Genomic DNA, 19,704 nt, shown 5'->3' on the forward strand with positions numbered 1-19,704 from the left:
ACATGTGGAGGACAGTGACAAGATGCTAAAAGTCCCAAAACAATATTGCAACAGATTAAACAAAACAAAATATAGTGTAGTGCAACCATAAACAAATACTAATAAAACGGGTCCAAATATAACAAAATTCCACCGTTGTGCAACTTTCAGTGACAGTTCATAAATTTCCAGTGACTTCAGTGACCACCACCTTTAGCTGGAATGCCTGCTCACCTCAAAAAGTTGACCTCACTACAGAGTCACACACGCCAGTGATTATATCTCTCAGGATGCCCTGGGAAAACAACTCCTCATCCTGGTGTTCCTGGACAAGACAGACCTCCTCCCAGGTTCTCACTATGTAGACCCCACTGCAGAGTCGCACACACTTATGCCGCGTACACGCGGTCGGATTTTCCGATGTGAGCATGTGAGCATGTCGGAAAGTCCGACCGTGTGTATGCTTTCTCAAGTTCTCAAATTTTCCGACAACGAAACTTGTTGTCGGAAAGTCCGATCATGTGTACACAAGTCCATCGCACAAAAGTTCATGCATGCTCTGAATCAAGCAGAAGGAGCTGCACTGGTTATTGAACTTCCTTTTTCTCAGCTCGTCGTACGTGTTGTACGTCACAGCGTTCTCACATTCAGAATTTTGGGCCAACATTTGTGTGACCGTGTGTATGCAAGACAAGTTTGAGCCAACATCCTTCGGAAAAAAAATCCACGGTTTTGTTGTCGGAAAATCCGATCGTGCGTACGGGGCATTAGTGTAATATCTCTCAGGATTTTTTGGGAACACGAATCCTCATCACAGTGCACCTAGACAGCTCAGACCTCCTCCTGGGATCTCATTCAGTCATGTGTGGCCATATAAAACAAAGGCAAACCATAGTGCTCTCTGCTAATAACATTTATTAAACTGTAACTTAGGGATAAAATACTTGCATACAAATGTGAAAAACATGCATATGATCAATCATGATGTAATTGGAGAAAACGTCCTGAATGGCAACACCTCACTCCTTTTATTTGTATTTGTTTATGGTTGCGCTACACTATATTTTGCTTTGTTTAATATATTGAGAGTCACATATAAGGAGATAGTATGCTGCCGATCTAAACTACGTGGTATGTTCGCCAATGCCAGGAGTCTGGTGGACAAGATGAGAGAACTAGAGCTACTGTTTAAAATTAGAAGAAAAGAGGTTTAACCTTAAACTACGTAGAGGGTTCTTTACTGTAAGAGCGGCAAGGATGTGGAATTCCCTTCCACAGGCAGTGGTCTCAGCGGGGAGCATTGATAGCTTCAAGAAACTATTAGATAAGCACCTGAATGACTGTAACATACAGGGATATACAAGGTAATACTGACACGTAATCACACATAGGGTGGACTTGATGGACTTGTGTCTTTTTTCAACCTCACCCACTATGTAACTATAACTAACTAACTATTATTTATTTATTAACCTACTATGTAACTATGTAACTATGTAGGATTTAGATTTTGTAGGAATTACAGAGACTTGGTTCGACAGCTCTCATGAATGGCTGGCAACCATTTAAGGGTGTTCCTTATATCACAGGGATAGAGAGGGTAAAAAAGGGGGAGGGGTATGCCTGTATATCAAAAATGATGTACAAGTGAATGTGAGAGATGACATCACTAAGAGAGCAAGGGAGGAGGTACAATGGGCAGAGCTACAAAGGGAGAAAACTAAGGGGAAAGTAATACAGGGAGTATACTATAGGCCCCTTAACCAGAGGGAGGAGGCAGAGGCGGACCTCCTATCACAATTTGGATTAGCGGCAAGAATAGGAAGTGTCATTATAATGGGGGATTTTAATTATCCAGACACAGACTGGGTGGAAGGAACTGTGCATTCATCTAAGGCTCGCCAGTTCCTAAATGTCTTGCAGGACAGTTTCATGGGTCAGATGGTTAATGCACCAACTAGAAACAAAGCGTTACTAGACCTACTGATTACCAACAATACAGACCTGATCACGGATGTGGAAATACGGGGCAATTTAGGAAACAGCGATCACAGGTCAATTTGTTTTAGTATAAATCACACAAATAGGAAACATAAGGGGAATACAAAGACAATGAATTTCAAAAGAGCTAACTTCCCCAAACTACGATCCTTGTTAGAAGATAATAATTGAGATAAAATCTTAGGAACAAAGAACACAGAGTAAAAATGGGTATGCTTTAGGAGCATATTAAATAAGGGCATTAGCCAGTGCATCCAAATGGGTAATATATTTAAAAGAGCTAATAAAAGTCCTGGGTGGCTTAACTCCAATGTAAAAATGCATATAAAAGCAAAGGTTGACGGATCATCAGCAGCATTCCAACTTTACAAAGAATGCAACAAGAAATGTAAGGGTGCAATCAGGGCAGCTAAGATAGACCGCAAAAGGCACATAGCGGGGAAGAGTAAAAAAAATTGCAAGATATTCTTTAAAGCGGTTGTATAGTCAATTTTTTAACTTTTACCTACGGTTTACCTGTACGGTTTAGGAGATATTCCCCTTGCTATGAGCCGCTGACTGCAGCAGCGCATGCGCACAGGGGATTCTCGGCTGAAGGCCTGGCAGATGCCGGACCTTGCCGGAAAGAAATCTCCCACGCGCATGCACGGGAGTGACGACATCGCGGCTCCAGCCACTCACAGCGCTGGAGCCGCGATACCCGGAAGACATGCCGAGGCAACATGTCAGCTACCTCGGCGTGGACCAGGTAAGATACCGACGTCTCGTTCTAAGGTAAGTATTTCATAATGAGCTAGTATGCAGTGCATACTAGCTCATTATGCCTTTTGCCTTACAGGGGTATAAAAAAAAAAGTGTCAGCGGGTATACAACCGCTTTAAGTACTTAATTAGTAAGAAAGGGAGGTCAGATTATATTGGTCCCATAAAGAATAATGAAAGAAATCTGGTTACTAAGGATGGAAAGATGGCGATGGTATTGAATTTATTCTTCTCCTCAGTCTTCATGAGGGAATCGGGGGACCTCAGTAACCAAAACTGCAATGTTTATCTTCATGACATGTCACAGGAAGCACCCTCATGGCTAACAGAGGACAGAATTAGAAATAGACTTGAAAAACGTAACATTAATAAGTCAGCAGGACCAGATGGCATGCACCCGAGGGTTCTAAAGGAACCCAGTCAAGTAATTGCCAGACCATTGTTCCTAATTTTTACGAACAGTCTACTGACTGGAATGGTACCAGCTGACTGGAGTAAAGCCATTGTAGCACCAATTTTTAAAAAAGGGCCAAGATACATCCCTGGGAATTACAGATCAGTTAGCCTAACATCAATTGTATGCAAGCTCTTGGAGGGGATGACAAGGGACTATATACAAGATTTTAGTAATGACAACTGTATCATTAGCAATAATCAGCATGGATTCATGAAGAATCATTCTTGCCAAACAAATCTATTAACCTTCTATAAGGAGGTGAGCTGCCATCTAGATAAAGGAGGGCCCGTAGATGTGGTGTATCTGGATTTTGCAAAAGCATTTGATACAGTTCCCCATAAACGTTTACTGTACAAAGTAAGGTCTGTTGGCATGGACCATAGGGTGAGTACATGGATTGAAAACTGGCTACAGGGGCGAGTTCAGAGAGTAGTGGTAAATGGGAAGTACTCGGAATGGTCCGAGGTGGAAAGTGTGGTCCCCAGGTTTCTGTCCTGGGACCAATCCTATTTAATTCATTCATAAATGACCTGGAGGATGGGATAAACAGCTCAATCTTTGTATTTGCGGACGATACTAAGCTAAGCAGGGCAATAACTTCTCTGCAGGATGTGGAAACTTTGCAAGAAGATCTTAACAAATTAAAGGGGTGGGCAACTACATGGCAAATGAGGTTTAATGTAGAAAAATTTAAAATAATGCATTTGGGTGGCAAAAATATGAAAGCAATCTATTCACTAGGGGGAGATCCTCTGGGGGAATCTAGGATGGAAAAGGACCTGGGGTCCTAGTAGATGACAGGCTCAGCAATGGCAAGCAATGCCAAGCTGCTGCAAGCAAAGCAAACAGAATATTGGCATGAATTAAAAGGGTGATTAACTCCAGAGATAAAACAATAATTCTCCCACTCTACAAGACTCTGGTCCGGCCACACCTGGAGTATGCTGTCCAGTTCTGGGCACCAGTCCTCAGGAAGGATGTGCTGGAATTGGAGAGAGTCCAGAGAAAGGGCAACAAAACGAATAAAGGGACTGGAGTTATGAGGAAAGGTTATGAGCACTGAACTTATCCTGGCTGGAGAAGAGACGCTTGAGAGGGGATATGATTTCAATGTACAAATACCGTACTGGTGATCCCACAATAGGGATAAAGCTTTTCTCCGAAAGGGAGTTTAATAAGACACGTGGCCATTTACTAAAATTAGAATAAAAGTGGTTTAATCTTAAACTGCGTAGAGGGTTCTTTAATGTAAGAGCGGTTAGGATGTGGAATTCTCCTCCACAGGCAGTGGTTTCAGTGGGGAGTATCGATAATTTCAAAAAATTATTAGATAGGCACCTGAACGACCACAACATACAGAGATATACAAGGTAATACTGACAAAAAATCACACACATAGGTTGGAATTGATGAACTTGTGTCTTTTTTTCAACCTCGCCTACTATGTAACTATGTGGATACACTCTAAGTGGTATGGGCAGCAATCATGTTAAGCCTAATAGTAGGCTAATTACATTATATAATGATTTCACATTATTTTATTGATTATTACGCTGATTATATATTTTTTCACAATATGGCAGCAGAGCCTTAATATCGTAAGCAACTCAGGTACAACAGTTCCTTCACTTTAACACAGTCCCAGCACTTAAGAAAACACTCTAAGGGGACAGGAGGCGGAGCCTAGCAGAGCAGACATGCATTGTTAGAGCTCCACACCGCTGAGGAGAGAAGAGAAGGACAAAGCGGAGCCTGCAGGCTCAAAAGGTATCCATTTGAACCTTTTTGCCCCAGGGAACAAACTGTGAAAGTTTGGGCAGGAAATATGGTACTGGGAGGAAGCCGTGGCAGAAATAAAAATCACCTCACAAAGAGCTCACAGGCATTCACTGCAGCTGAAGCAGCTCCAGTCACCTCACAAGATACAGCATCAGGGCGCTCTCACAGACAGAAAATGTCACAGCAAGACTCTCCATTTGAGTCAGATACAGAACAAATCCTCTCACAAACTTCTCCACAAGCCTCCTCAGCATCCCCAGTAATATTATTACAATTTGAAAAGATGCTTCATAAGGCTTTAAAACAAACCTCAGACCAAATAACAAACAGCCTAACCAAAGAAATAAGAGAGCTGGGAAACTGCACCGCAGCCTTAGAAATAAAAATGGATGAAATTGAAATTACAACCCAAGAAAATATAACAGAATTGGAACAATTAAAAGAAGAGAATTTAATACTTCAAACTAAGCTCGAAGATTACGAAAATAGAGCCAGACGTTCAAACTTGCGCATAAGGGGAATAACTGAAACTGTGACAGACCTGCAATCTACTATTACTGCTCTATTACAAGAACTAAAGCCAGATATCCCTATTGAACGTTTAGAACTGGACAGAGTACACAGAGCCCTCACAGCCAAAAAGAAAGACGGACCCCCACGTGATATAATCACAAAATTTCATTATTACAGAACGAAAGAACAAATACTAATTGCTGCAAGAGAAAAAAAGGAACTTAATTTTCAAGGACACAATTATCAAATTTTTGCTGACCTATCCCAACTTACTATTACTAAAAGACGATCCATGAAACCCCAACTAATGGAACTGCAACGCCACAACATTATGTATCAATGGGGCTTCCCCTTTTCAGTCAGATTTAACTACCAAGGTACAATTTACAGAAGCAGATCAGCAGATGAACTACAACAAACCCTTTTCAAATTAAATCTGACAGAACCCACAAGCAGCAACTCTCCCACACGCAGAAGAATGGCATCATCTTCACCTTCAGGCAGCACCCAGAAAATTTCAGAACAAAATGGGAATCATCATTCTCACAAAAGAGGCCGTTATGCCACATCATCCATGGACCAAGAAGATTTAATGGACTGACATCCTAATTCCTGATATCTCTTCATTTATTATACTAAGAGATGGTTCTCTATAAAAAACCTGTATTTATAACTGAATGTAACTGCATTCTGATAGTCACACACTGTATGGGAGCAAGTTACATTCCAGTTATATTTCTTATTACTTCTGATTCATATAGCCATAGCATATATAAGTGAAATAAGGAAATTCTTGTTCAGTTATATATTTTCAGGTAATAACAATAGATTTATTACTTTTTAGGACAAATATGTTCAATAATCCAGAAGTAATGGAAGCTTTTTCTTTCTTTTCTTAAAACAAATATATTATTACCTAACTAGTTCCTAGAACTATGTTTTTGTTTATTCTAATCTGAAGCAATACAACCTCAATTTTATGAGTTAACATATCTAAACAGTTACATATGAATAAAATATGTAATTGTTTACTCTAAAAGGGTTAAAATCCCAAAATAATTCAAACTATCTTCATCAATACCAAAGTTATTAACAGTACCTTTCTAACTGAATTATTTAGCCTAGGGCAAGACTAACAATATACAACCACCCTGGAATAAATAATTTCAACAAAAACTATATTCTGCACTCCAATTAATGAATCATCATTTTGATGTCTTTTGACATAGCACTTCTCTCCTGTAAGCGGAAGATCCGTGTACCCCCATTAGCCCTCCTCATTCTCCCAACCATATTATGTGGGAGTGTGACGAAGGCACTTATTCCCCTGAGAGAGATATTTATTCTCTTTCACGGGTAAATTGTGATTACTTGCAAAAAATAATTTATACAATGTATCATCTAATCTCATATGTTTTTTGTTTACTCTTTACTCCAGAATTCACTGGTTTCTTTCCTATCTTTTCATCTCTTCAGTCCACACAGGTTGATCTGCGCAGTTAGCTCTGCATAACAAAAAGTAAGTCAAAACTATTTGATCTGTTGCCATGGCACCACTGAATATACTTTCCCTGAATGTTCAGGGAATAAATGTCCCTCAAAAAAGGACCAAAGCCTTCCGTACTTTCCATAACAAGAAGGCTCACATAGTATGCCTCCAAGAAACACACTTCACCAAAGATTCTACTCCAAAATATATTTCTCCTTTTTATCAACAAATTTACATGGCTTCTGCCTGTACCAAACAAAGGGGTACTCTAATTGCATTTCACCGATCCACACCATTCACCTTATTATCAGAAATTAAAGACCCAGAAGGTAGATACCTGATACTCATGGGTTATATAATGGATACAGCAATCACGGTGATTTCCTACTACGCTCCTAACAAACAACCTACACCATTCCTCTCACATATATTACAAGTGATTAATACACACAAAATAGGAACAGTGATAATGTGCGGGGATTCGAACCAGGTCCTCCTCCCATTTCTAGATAAATCACCTTTTACACCATCCAAAATAACCTCTAGATTACCTTTTTCTCAACTTCTTTCCAAATACAATCTGGTAGATTCGTGGAGAGAAAGTAACCCAATGAAAAAGAAATTCACTTATTTCTCGCACCCTCATCAAACCTTCACCAGAATAGATTATATTTTTCTAACAATAGGAATGATACCAGAAATTATTGCATCAGATATAATTCCGATTCCGTGGTCTGACCATAATGCAGTATACACTACTATAGCCTCAGCCATACCAAAAGCGCATGACCCAACGTGGTACTTACCGGACATAATGCTCAAACACCCACTACATCAGATGGCCATTGAACAAGCTTTAAAGGAATACATATCAATTAATAATACAACAGACATTTCCCCAATAACACTGTGGGAAGCTCATAAGCCTGTCTTGCGTGGTACAATACAAAGACAAATGGCACTATTTAAACGGGAACGCAAAAATCTAGCAAAAAAACTAGAACTCAATTTTAATGCAGCCTACATATCATTCCAAGATAATCCATCTCAGAGTACAAAATCTCATCTGGAAAAATCTAGATTGGAATACGATCTATTTCTCACTGAGTCAGTTGATAAATCCCTCAAACGCTCCAAACACAATTTCTACATGAATACAAACAAACCAGATACATATTTGGCTTGGGCATTAAATTCAACTAACAAAACCTTCAAACCAATACGTTTGAAATTATCAAAAAAGGTTTATACTTGTAATCCAGTTAAAATAGTCCATAAATTTCACTCACATCTCGCAACTTTATACAAGACAAACAATGAATTTAATCCTACAGAGGCTGAATCCTTCTTCTCAAAAATAACCTTACCTGAGGTGTCTCAGAATCAAAAAAGCAGTTTGGATGAGCCTATAACTATAGATGAAGTTGCTAACGCCATAAAAGACCTAAAACTTAACAAAAGACCAGGCCCAGACGGCTACTCGGCTTTATACTATAAAACATTCTCAGAAATACTCTCTCCCATTCTCACTGAAACTTTTAACAAACTTCTAGAAGGACATTCTTTTCGGCAAGAAACACTAATGGCAATTGTTTGTATGATCCCAAAACCCCTTTCTGATGATACTTCCTGTGTGAATTATCGGCCTTTCTCTCTGTTAAACCTTGATATTAAATTATTAGCAAAAATAATAGCAAAACGCCTCAATAGCATTATAGGAAAATTAATACATAGAGATCAAGTAGGCTTCATGCCAAATAGACAGGCAGGCGATAATATACGCAGGGCAGTGTTATTGGCACATATTGCTAAAAAACGGAAAATCCCTTTATGTTTTCTATCTCTCGATATTAAGAGGGCATTTGACACAGTATCCTGGCAATATATGCAATATTCATTACAAAAATGGGGTTTTGGACCCCACTTTTTAACATGGATCAAAGCATTATATAATAAACCCAAAGCCTATATAAAATACGCTGGATACAAATCTGATGCCTTTAATATCGAAAGAGGTACCCGACAGGGTTGCCCATTATCTCCCTTATTATTTGCCCTTATACTCGAACCCATGGCCCAATACATCAGAACAAACCAAACTATAACTGGCATTGAAGTAGGAGGTATTACACACAAATTATGTATATTTGCAGACGATATATTACTTTTTCTATCATCACCACAGGTCTCTGGTCCTAACTTAATACCAGCTCTTGATGGATTTGCAGCCCTATCCGGCCTTATGATTAATCCTAAGAAATGCCTAGTGCTTAATATTTTGCTCACAAACATGGAATTGATCCCGGCTAGGGCTGCACTCCCATTCACATGGGCAGAAAAATCAATCCCATATCTTGGAATTCATTTAACAGCATCTCATTCTGACTTATTCTCAACCAATTATCCTTCTGTATTAAGACAGATCACAAATCTAATAAAACAATGGTCGCAACTTCCTTTATCCTGGATAGGGAAGATTAATGCAATCAAAATGACTATTCTACCCAAATTGCTTTATCTATTCAGAGTCCTCCCTATTCCAATTCCTTTTTTTGAGAATAGTACAAAAAAGAGCAACTTCATTTATATGGGGCTCTTCTAAACCACGTATACCTATACACACACTACATCTTCCCAAAAATAAAGGAGGCCTGGGATACCCTAATTTTACTAACTACTACAGAGCAGCACATTTGGCCAGTCTGTCCAAATACCATGCAAAACAGGAAATCCCATTATGGGTATTTATAGAGGCTTCAGAAAATGACCCTCTATTAATATCAAACTTGTTATGGCTTGATCCTAAAGACCGCTTTAAAATTCATAATCCCATAACTAAACACTTCTTATCTCTCTGGGATAAACTAAAAACCAAATATTAGTTACAATCTCCACACAATCCTCTCCTTTCTTTTATCAGAAATCCGGCCTTTTATCCGGCATGGATCTACACAAATTCTTTTAAAGCTTGGACAACATCAGGCATTCAGACACTAAATGACTTCATAGCATCTAAATCATTCCTTTCATTCCCATTGCTTAGAGAAAAATATGATCTACCAAACTCTGAGATATTTAGATATCTCCAAATCAAAAATTTCTATACACCATTCCTAAAGGGGGATACACCATTATCCCAATTATCCATTTTTGAATCAATCTGTACAAAAGATCCATTTGCTAAAGGTACAATTTCATCACTTTATAATCAATTATATGGAGTAGTAAATCTTAATAGACCCTCTTACGTTCAGAGGTGGGAGGAGGACCTGGGGCGAACTTTAGAAGACACGGACTGGTCTAACATATGGCTCACATCTAAGTCATCCTCACCCAACATCTTAGCACTGGAGACAAATTATAAAGTCCTAACTCGCTGGTACCTTGTACCCGCTAGAGTGGCAAAATATTCACCTAATACCTCAGCTCTTTGTTTTCGAGGATGCCCAGAAATAGGCACACATTTACACATATGGTGGACGTGCCCAGTAATCCAAACCTTCTGGAAGGAAGTCTTCGTGATTGCATCTAAAATATTTTAAAAAATAATACAACCAGATCCATATATAACTTTACTTAATCTAAAACCGGAATGGTTAACACTCTCTCAATTCAAACTTATGATCCAACTAATAACGGCTGCAAAACAAACAGTGGCCAAAGCATGGAAATCTCCTACGTTGGTACTAGCAGAAACAATTCACAGAATGAATAATACAATGTCTCATGCTAAGATGGTAGCCATCAATCAAAATCAAATTCCAAAATTTGAAAAACTTTGGCATCCTTGGATAAAACAACAGTTCCTGTCAAATTTCAATGACTCTGTCCTGTTGCCATGGTAACAGATTAAATGACTTACAGAGACACCCATTCTAAGGCTTCAAAGAGAACTAAAAAGAATAATAAACTGACGAGCGGGACAACCTTGTGGACCATACCTCTGCCTTTCTACCCTTTTTCTTCTTTCTCTTTCCTTTTCTCCACCTTACGATTAAAGCTCATTATCAGAATTTATTTGACCTATATACACTCTACCTGTAAACAATATATATAGTAGGTATAAATCATTTAAATACCTACTAAAGTAACTAAGGAAATGGTATATATCTTTAATTTAGGTTTACGTGAACCCAATGTTTAATATTTGAAATTTCATCATATTTACCTATATAATCCCTACTGTAAAACAATGAGCTTACTTTATAGATCCTTGTAAACTTACTTTATGTATCTTTATAATATTGTATACTCAATAAACTTCTTTTGACAAGGAAGAAAACACTCTAATATTGCTTATGTTACTGGAGCAGCATCCAGTGAAGAGGTGTGGCTGACAGGCAGAGCAGTAGTGTAGGCACACTTGGTAGACTAATAGGAATATCCTTATCCAAGCTTTCTAGAGTTCCCAGATAGCGGAGAAGTGGTATCCCTGCTCTGTTCTTCCTCGACAGGAACCTCTCCCTAGCACTATATATACTGTCCCTAACCAGTGGGGAACCTGTCCCTACTCTATCCACTTTGCAAATGCATGCCAAGTGCTACTTATTAGCATTGCTCTCAGTAAAGATGGCTGTGGAGGTCATCCAGTGTTGCAGCGTCCAGTCGGACAGCTGCTTCCCTGATGATTGCTACGAAGGCTTAAAGCGGAGTTCCACCCAAATTTTGAACAATATCTGTATGTATTCTCTTCCTTGCCTAGATGCTGACATGCCGTTTAAAAAAATTTAAATCGCCGTAATTACCTTTTATTTTTCTATTCTTTTTTGCACTTCCTGGTTCTCCTCCCGTGGGAGTAGGTGTGTTTCCAGCCTCTCCCAGACTCCTGGGAGCTAGTCTCAGGCTTCCCAGAATGCCACTGAGCATGTGCGGGAACGAGCGGTGAATGCTGGGAGCACAGCATTCACCACATCCAGGAAATAAATGCTTGTGGGCTTCAAATGCCCACAATGAAGATGGAAACTGCCTGCAGTGAATAATATAAGTTATTTTTTCCGACGAAATCTGACACAGGCACACAATATGTGAGTATGTAATGCTGAGAAGAAAAGTTTGTGAATGAACTAAAAAAAAAAAAACGATAGGTAGGTGGACCCCCGCTTTAAGAGGAACAAAGCTCCTTACAACCTCCATTCCCTTTATACTGCTGCCAGCTAAACAGCACTACCTACAGAGGGGAGGAAAAATTGCACCTGCCTACAAGCCAATGTGATGTTTCTAAACAGATGATGAAAACAATGTTTAATACAGTATCATTCAAAAATGTGAGTATTCCCCTCTGCATGGCTGTCATCCCAGAAGAAAGCCTCTTCTAAAGATGATGCACAAGAAAGCCCGCAAACAGTTTGCTGAAGACAAGCAGACTAAGGACATGGATTACTGGAACCATGTCCTGCGGTCTGATGGGATCAAGAAAAAAACTTATTTGGTTCAAGCCTGTGTGACGGCAACCAGGTAAGGAGTATAAAGACAAGTGTGTCTTGCCTACAGTCAAGCATGGTGGTGGGAGTGTCATTGTCTGGGGCTGCATGAGTGCTGCTGGCACTGGGGAGCTACAGTTCACTGAGGGAATCATGAATGCCAACATGTACTGTGACATACTGAAGCAGCGCATGATCCCCTCCCTTCAGAGACTGGGCTGCGGGGCAGTATTCCAGCATGATAATGACTCCAAACACACCTCCAAGATGACCACTGCCTTGCTAAAGAAGCTGAGGGTAAAGGCGATGGACTGGCCAAGCATGTCTTCAGACCTAAACCCTATTGAGTATCTGTGGGGCATCCTCAAATGGAAGGTGGATGAGCGCAGGGTCTCTAACATCCACCAGCTCTGTGATGTCGTCATGGAGGAGTGGAAGAGGACTCCAGTGGTAACCTGTGAAGCTCTGGTGAACTCCATGCCCAAGAGGGTTAAGGCAGTGCTGGAAAATAATGGTGGTCACAAAAACTATTGACACTTTGGGCCCAATTTGGACATTTTTACTTAGGGGTGTACTCACTTTTGTTGTCATCGGTTTAGACATTAATGGCTGTGTGTTGAGTTATTTTCAGGGGACGGCAAATTTACACTGTTATACAAGCTGTACACTCATTACTTTACATTGTAGCAAAGTGTCATTTGTTCAGTGTTGTCACATGAAAAGATATAATAAAATATTTACAAAAATGTGAGGGGTGCACTCACTTTTGTGAGATACTGTATGTACAGTAAACCTTCTGAGAATTGACCTCTCAGACTCTGATGCTGGAAGCAAATACACCTACAATAAATATTATTATTATACAGTATTTATATAGCGCCAACAGTTTACGTAGCGCTTTACAACTTGAGGGTAGACAGTACAAATACAATACAATTTGATACAGTAGGAATCAGAGGGCCCTGCTCCTTAGAGCTAATATAAACTGCTATTTTACAAATGATTCAATGGCAAGCATTTTTTCAGGTGTGGGTGTCTTTTAGGAAAACAGAACAAATACATGTAACGTAGTATTTACAATAACTTTCAACTATTGCAAAAACTGCTTGCATCTCCATTAGAAACATAGAAAGAGATTAACTCTACACAGGATCCATTATTCATGATGCAAATATATCAAGACTGTAACACATCCTATTTATCTGCTGCCATAATTGTTCGTTTAGCATTTTGAAAAGGTGAATATTTAATGGTATCCTCTTCTTTCCAAATATTATATTACTTGCCGAAATTGCCTACAGAGATATGCAAATCTGGTCGTCCCAAGTAAATGTTTCATAAAATCAATGACTGTTTAAATTGTGGGACTAAATTGTTTGTATATAAATATTACCTTTTATATTCCATTTGAGTTTTATGTAGATGAACACATTACTTTAATGACCTGTATTTGCAGAGTGAGAGAAGAAGATTCTCTAGAAATTCTCAGCAGCCAGATGGCTGCCTCTTCTAGCATGAGATTAAAAGATGTTTCTAATTCACAGCTCTGCTTCTCAGGCAAATTAATATAGCCAGCTAAATTGCTTGTGTTTTGGAATAAAATTTAAAGGGACCCTTTATTGTGTAAAACGCTCAGCGTCACAGGTTTCTTAAGCAGATTGCAGCTCAGGTACTAGGCGCCTGTTTCAAACATTTGTTAATTAATGGGAAGGACTCCGCGGTAATTGACTGCTTCGGGAAAAGGAAAATATAATGACTCCTGATTAATCATGAAAAGAGATTCATTGCGGAGAGGGAGAACAATAATTGCCCTAACGATCGAGAAATGCTAATTAATGAAAAGGACAATGATGTTAGAAATTAGCTGCAAAATGTTCATTTTCAAACTGTGATTATGTATTCCTGTGTTAAAGTAAATATTGCTGTTTCCCCCTGATGTAGTTAAGCAACGATATGGACAGAGCCAATGTCACATTGGCAGATGTGTAAGACTGAAGTACAGTAAAGGGCTGTGGACCATTCACAACTGGCAGCATTAGGAGTTTGCGGTTACTTGGCACCTTATCGTCAGAAATTTAGTAGCTTGACTTACTCTACATATAAGTTTGCTTAAAGTCATGTGCTACCCTGATCTTAAACCCAGGGTCCCAACATCTTCTAGACCTATGTCTAGCCCTGTGTCCTAAATCTAATTCTCAATCTGCTGTCTAATTCTAATCGTACCCTGTGCCGTAAACCTAACAGTGTTGCCTCATCCTAACTTTTCTGTTTGTGTTAATTATAACATTGTCACCTCATCCTAATTTAATCCTCTGCCTTATGTCTAATTGTAACACTTTCATCTTGTCTCAACTCTACCCCAACCTCAGCAGAACTACACGTTGAGACCTAAAATTAATTTTAACACTGTCACCTCATCCTAACTTTACTCTTTGCCGAAAGTCCAACACTGTTACCCCATCCTAACTGTTCTTCAACTTTACACTTAACTTTAAAACGAATCATAACATTATCACCCTTACCTAACTATAGCCCATGCCCTAAATCTAATTCTAACTTAGTCACCTGATTCTTATTTAACCCTCTGCCTTAAGCCTAATTCTAACACTTTCAACGTATCCTAGCTATACCCCCACCTAACTTCATACTGTGCCCTAAATCTAATCTCAGCAGTGCCATCTCAGTCTTAACCCCCTGTCCTAAGCTTACTGTAACTTTAACACTGCCACCTCATCCTAACTTTATCCTCCGCCCTAAGTCAAACACTCCCACCTCATCTTAACTTTACCCTCTGCCCTGAATCTAACACTGCCACCTCATCCTAAATGTACACTCTACCCTAATTCTAACACTGCCACCTCATCCTAACATTACCCTCTACCCTAATTCTAACACTGCCACCTCAACCTAAGGTTACCCTCTGCCCTAAGTCTAACACTGTCACCTCATCCTAACTTTACAATCTGCCTTAAGCCTAATTCTAACCCTTTCATCTTATCCTAGCTATACCCCCACTTAATTTCATACTGTGCCTTAAGACTAATGTTAGCAGTGCCACCTCATTCTAACTTAACCCCCTGTCCTAAGCCTACTGTAACTTTAACACTGCCACCTCATCCTAACTTAACCCTCTGCCTTAGACTTAATTCTAACACTTCCTAGTATTACCCACTCTTAACGTCACACTGTGCCCTAAGACTAATTTTAGCACTGTTACCTCATCTTAATTTGATCCTCTATCTTAAAGCGGGGTTCCACTCAAATTTTTAACTTAATCTTACCCCCTTCAGTTAATTGCATAGATGTTCAAATGCTGCATGAAATTTTTTTTTATCGCTGTAATTACCTTTATATTGTACTTTATTGTGGCACTTCCTGTCTCTCCTCCATGGGAGTAGGCATGTTTATTGCCTTTCCACGGCGCTGCACTGTCTCCTGGGAGCTTAGTGTCAGGCTTCCCAAGATTCAGTGCGGGAACAATGATCATGCGCGTGAACAAGCTGTGAATGAACAGCGTTCACCGCATCCCGGAAATCAATGCTTGTGGGCTTCACATGCCCACAAGCAAGATGGAAACAGCCAGCATCACATTTTTAAAGTTATTCTTCAGTACGAAAACAGACAGAGGCGGAAATATTACACCCAAACTGTGAGTATTATTTTGGGATTAGCAAATTGTCTCAATGACCTAAAAAAAAAAAAAAAAAAGATTGGTCGCCGGACTCCCACTTTAAGCTTAATTTTAACACATACTTCCAATCCTAACATAATCCCTTAAGCTAACACTTTCATCTCATTCTAACTAAACCCCCTGCTTTCAAAATAATCCTAACATTGTTACCACACCCTAACTAACTCTTTGCCCTAACCTTATCCTAACACTGTCACCTTACCAAAAGTTTAACCTCTTCCCTTCACTAATTCTAATGCTGTGACTTTATTGTAACTTTACCCTCTGCCCTACTCTGAACAGATTCAGAAAACAGGATCTGTCCAGAAAGGAACATGTAAATCATCTTGTATATACAGAAGCATGTGTCCATTCTTGTGCCCATGTGTGACCTAAGCTGCCCATCTAAGAAATATTTCATGATCTATAAAAAAATCCCAAACTGTTACTATTTTAGCATGACAGTCATGATTCTTTGGTTCCCAAAGATCAGCAAGATTTAAAAGTTCCAGTTTTAGACTGATAAAAAATTTAGGATGTCTTAAAGTGAAAAAAAAATTCTAAGCCTTCTTAGCCTTTCAGATCTTCAATAGAAACACCCTGAATGTTTACTTACCTTTGCAGATCAGAGGCGGTCCTACAGATTTACCTTAAGAAAAACTTTGTTTGCTTGCATCCCAGTAACTCTTTGTTGCTATGCAATGTAATTGTCTTAGTTATAGGGGTATCATTGTTTGTCGCAAAACTGAATATGCATTAACTTCCTGAAGGGCTTCAACCGCATTAATTAGATCATGAATGGGCTTCATTAGACTAAATAACCAGGGTTCTAATAGGTTCCTCCTGAGGTTGCTTAGGGGTTCTTTGGGCAGTGAGAAATGGTGGATTGACCCACCTACACTGACAACTTTGACTCTGAGTAATAATGTTAGAGAGCATCACAATTTTTACTCTCTGCCTTTATTTTCTGCAGTTATTATTCATATCATGTATAATATTGAAAATAATATTGTAGAAGGTTCATAACAAAATTATCTGCCCTGGGTGTCAAATATTATAGGTCCACAACATTAGTTTTATTCTTTCTTCAAAATGTTTTTTTATGTTATTGATAATGCTACTATACCATGAGCTGAAGGGATATTTCTTTTTTGGTAGGGATTCCCGAGAAAACTATTTTTTTCCTAGGGTTCATCAGAAGTAAAACGTTGAGAAAGAGACTAATAAGTCTATCCGTGAAAACAAGAAAAGACTACCTTTGTGTCTACCCAGTTAGTCTGTATACCTGTGGAACACAATCGCTTAGTTGCTGGGGAAAGACTAACACATTTATTCATATTAATATATTCTCATCTGTGCTCCCATAAATCAGTATACCAAGTTTGCTACAATAGTACATGTAGGGCAACAGTGTAAAAGTATAGATCTGATTGACTTGAACAACTTACTATCTTGTTACATTCATTTTTCACCCACAAAAATTATACATTTTCTCTGTTCTCGACTTATTTATTAATTAATCACATAATCTAAAAAACTGCTTGAAAAAAATGCCTAAAATATTATGCTGTGTTATTAAAAGCAAAGTACAATATTTTTAGAAGCATTTGTTAAACTAATTATAATCAGCAGAGAAAAGATTACTTGGTGTAAATTTATGAATTATACAGTATTTTATTTTTGTGGACATTTGGCGCCGTAGTCAAGTATTTGTAGCCAATAAATACTTGGATACAATGCATGACAAAAGAAGACTCAATTTGATTGAGAAGTTTCAGCATAGACATTATTCATCATGTTATGTCGTGTTGTAATTAGGTTAGTGTATTCATTATATTGATAAAACAGTGAATATTACAGATGTGTGCCTTTGTTGTAGAACTACAGTATATCAACAACTTTTTTTAAATCTGCTGGGTTAAATAGTTAAATCTTAAAGCTTGTTATTTGCAATTTACACTTTCATTAAAGTGGAGTTCCACCCAAAAGTGGAATTTCCGCTTTAAGGCCTCCTCCCCAGCTCCTGTTTCTGAAACTGAGCTTTTGGGGAGGAGTGGGGAGCAGGTACCTGAATTTGACAGGTACCTGCTCCCACTTCCATTCCATTCAGCCTAGGCAGCCGGAAGCAAGAGCTCTCCCTCCCAGTCATGGAGCGTAACGCCACTCGCGCATGTGCAGTGGGTACCTGGCTGTGAAGCCCCAAGCTGTCACAACCAGGTGCCCATAGTAGAGATGCCGGTGCCGCTGAGGGAGGACATGGGAACAACTCAGCGCGGGTGAATGCACTGTACCGTGGGACAGGTGAGCGGCTGTTTATTAATAATCAGTAGCTACACTTTTTGTAGCTGTTGACTTTTAATAAACACAAATATGACTGGAACTCGGCTTTAAGCACTGATGAGTACATTGGCACTCAATGAAAGCTTTCACCATTGTTCCAGCACTCTGACAGCAGACTTGCAGGCACAATCTATCCTGCCCTCTCCTGCGCTGTCTATTCACAGAATGCTTTGAGGGTTGATTTACTAAAACTGGAGAGTGCAAAATCTTGTGCAGCTGTGCATTCATGTTTCCCTGAAAATTAGACCTACCCTGAAAATAAGACCTACTGTGATTTTTGGGGAAGGCTGCAATATAAGCCCTACCCCAAAATGCAAAATGAGATTCTAAATAACAGCCAGCAATGCAGGAGGTGGCATACACCTATTCAGATTTAACTATTTGTAACCTAGTAGTAGCAGCACAATCACAAAAAAACATTAAGAACCCAGTCTCAAGAATTTTGTTAAGCCTTGTTCCCCATTTACTGCATTGATACATGTCTCCTGGGGCAGGACCTGGGTCCACAAACACTTTTTATGACAATATCATGCAAATAACCCTTTAAAATGAACACTTTTGATTTTTTTATGTTAATGTCGCATAGACGTTAACAGTGTTCCGGCGGCTTTCGAATTTGCCCCGAACACCACATATTGTTCGGAACAACAAAGTTTAGCCCAAACTTATGCTCGGGCCGAACCATTAGTCCATCCCTATCTGAGTCATGGAACACACATAGAGTCAGCAAAATGTATCGGCACCTGATATGTACCTATGTGTTTGTTGTTGATTCACCCAGTAGTGAATAAAGGCTGGTGATTACAGACAGCCAAAAAAAAAAACCCAATCAGCAATGGCAGCTCCTATATTCCTGTCATACTGAGTTCCTTTAAAAGAAGGTCATAAATGTTTACTTCTTCTAAAGTCAAAGAGAACTACAGATTGATTACTTCCTCAGCTGATTCATTATCCCTTATACTGAATGTTGCAATTTGTATTCCCCTCACCAGAGTAACGTTTAATCTCTTTTGTACAGATGGAATATCCTTGGGCTACAGGGCGCTCTCCTCAGTCACTTCATCGAGCCCATCTACATGTACAGCATTGTCGTTGGCAGCCTGCATCATACGGGCCACCTTTACAGGGTCATGAGCCACAGAATAGAAGATATTGGTAAACTGCCAATCCCATATCGGCATAATCATCCACTGCTCAGCGGTAAGCAAATACCTTTCCTGCAGACAAATTATCATGCTCCCTTCAGTTTTGTATTTAATGTATTAAAAATTGTCCTCAATTCCTACATGAAAGTT

General features: G+C 39.2%; 1 protein-coding gene across 1 annotated transcript in view; it reads left to right on the forward strand.

Moving 5' to 3' along the window:
- ADARB2 (adenosine deaminase RNA specific B2 (inactive)) overlaps positions 1 to 19,704 on the forward strand; it is a 910,273-nt gene that overhangs the window by 810,049 nt on the left and 80,520 nt on the right. Inside the window, exon 9 of the mRNA XM_073629898.1 lies at positions 19,428 to 19,609. Within this exon, the coding sequence (XP_073485999.1) occupies positions 19,428 to 19,609 (182 nt within the window). The remainder of the gene's footprint in view (positions 1 to 19,427; positions 19,610 to 19,704) is intronic.

The sequence above is a fragment of the Aquarana catesbeiana genome, linkage group LG05 (genome assembly GCF_042186555.1).
Source record: "Aquarana catesbeiana isolate 2022-GZ linkage group LG05, ASM4218655v1, whole genome shotgun sequence".
NCBI lineage: Eukaryota > Metazoa > Chordata > Amphibia > Anura > Ranidae > Aquarana > Aquarana catesbeiana.